The following is a 1499-nucleotide window of genomic DNA, read 5'->3' on the forward strand; positions in this document are numbered from 1 at the left end:
CGACCGCTCGGTGGCTAGAAGCGCATCACAACCGACACGCCGCAGCTCCACAGCAGGGCGGGAGCCGCTCCGAAAGGGGGAGGGCTGCACCGCTGAGCCTGCCAGGGCCTTGTTACGCGGGGCCAGTCGAGGCGCCACCGCCACCGACAGTGCAGCCAGCCGACCCGCGCCCAGAGGAAACCTCCGAGCTGCGAGCCAGCCGCGCTGCGGGGTGAGGCGCACGAGGCGTCTGCCCATCGGGAAACCATCTGCTTCTCACACACAGCCGCTGCCCAGGCGGCCCCATCCAGTCCGGAGGGGCACAGCGAGGGAGCTTTTGCGTCGGGGGAGGGTGAGTCCCCGCGGCGGCACGTGCTGACCAGGCGTCTACGTAACCGAGACTGGGGCCGGATCGCGCAGTGGCGACCCAACCCCGCCCAGCACCGCCTCACACGCACCAGCCGCTCAGTCAACCTACCGGGCCGCGGCTCAAACCGTAAGCAAAAGTCTGCTCCGGCGAACCGCGCCGAGGGAGCACCGCGCCGGCTGCCTCGCGGCCGCCGTTCTGCGCGTCTCCTCACCTATCCACCTGCTTGGGTGGCCGAGAGGGCGGTACCGACCGCGCGGGCAGCACCGCCAGACAAGCCCCAGTGTGTCCGCGCCGGTGCGCGTACTCGCGTTTGTATTCGCCGCAGAAATGCGTATTCCTCTAAGTGGTACGCCGGAGGGCGCCGCTTTGATTGGGTGAGACCATTACCGAGCCGAGGCGCGGACACACTGGGGAAACTGCGGCCCCAGTCATACCGATTCGCCCCGAAGCCGAATGGAATGGGACTGGGGATGCAAATGCGAACCGAATGCGACGTTTTGACTAGGAAACGCGCACACCGACTGCAAACAAAGCCAAACACACCCGAAACGAAGCGACTTGGGCCCCGTGGAGCCGGGAGACGGGCTCCGGGACCGGGGCGGCCGGCACACCGACCTCGCCGCACCACACCCCGCCGCCCCGCCTCGGTGCACGGGACCGGGACGCCCCCGCCGCGGCCCCTCACACCGCTGGGCGGGCCCCGCCGCGCCCCTCCGCCCTCCTCGCCCCACGGGCGGCCCCCCAGCTCCGGAGACCGGCGCCCGGCCCTCTGCCCCGACCGGCGACCGCGCCGCGCGGCGGCTCTCTCGAGGCGCCGCCATGCGCCTCGGCTCATGGCGGCGGGGGGTGGACGCAAGCGCGGGGCGTCCGTCGGCCCTAGCGGTGGTGGTGGGGGGGGGGGCGAGAGCGCTCGCGTCGCGGCGCCGCTGGCGAGCGCCGTGCAGCGGCCTGCGGGGAGAGGGGCAGGGGGAGAGGCGAGACGGTGAGACGGTGACGGTGACGGTGGCGGTGACGGTGACCGCGCGGAGAGGAGAGGGGCGCGAGGGCTGCGGGGGGAGGGGGGGCGCCGCGCCGCGCGGGAGAGGGGGAGGGGGGCGGAGGGGGAGGGTGGGGGAAGGAGGGAGGAGGCTACCGCGAGAGGGGTGTGTGC

The 1499-nt window shown here is 72.8% G+C and overlaps 2 protein-coding genes across 2 annotated transcripts in view; both read right to left on the minus strand.

Annotated features, from left to right (window-relative positions):
• The window catches only part of EMIHUDRAFT_435496 (hypothetical protein), an 863-nt gene extending 312 nt beyond the window's left edge, over window positions 1–551 (minus strand). Inside the window, exon 1 of the mRNA XM_005776333.1 lies at window positions 1–551. This exon is cut by the window's left edge and continues 312 nt beyond it. Within this exon, the coding sequence (XP_005776390.1) occupies window positions 1–237 (237 nt within the window). The 5' untranslated portion in view covers window positions 238–551.
• Window positions 552–826: 275 nt separating this feature from the next.
• The window catches only part of EMIHUDRAFT_435500 (hypothetical protein), a gene marked incomplete at its 3' end in the record, with an annotated part of 3015 nt that continues 2342 nt past the window's right edge, over window positions 827–1499 (minus strand). The window contains exon 5 of the mRNA XM_005776334.1: window positions 827–1297. Coding sequence (XP_005776391.1) covers window positions 829–1297 — 469 coding nt within the window. The remainder of the gene's footprint in view (window positions 1298–1499) is intronic.

The sequence above is a fragment of the Emiliania huxleyi genome, assembly GCF_000372725.1.
Source record: "Emiliania huxleyi CCMP1516 unplaced genomic scaffold EMIHUscaffold_28, whole genome shotgun sequence".
In the NCBI taxonomy this organism is placed as follows: domain Eukaryota; phylum Haptophyta; order Isochrysidales; family Noelaerhabdaceae; genus Emiliania; species Emiliania huxleyi.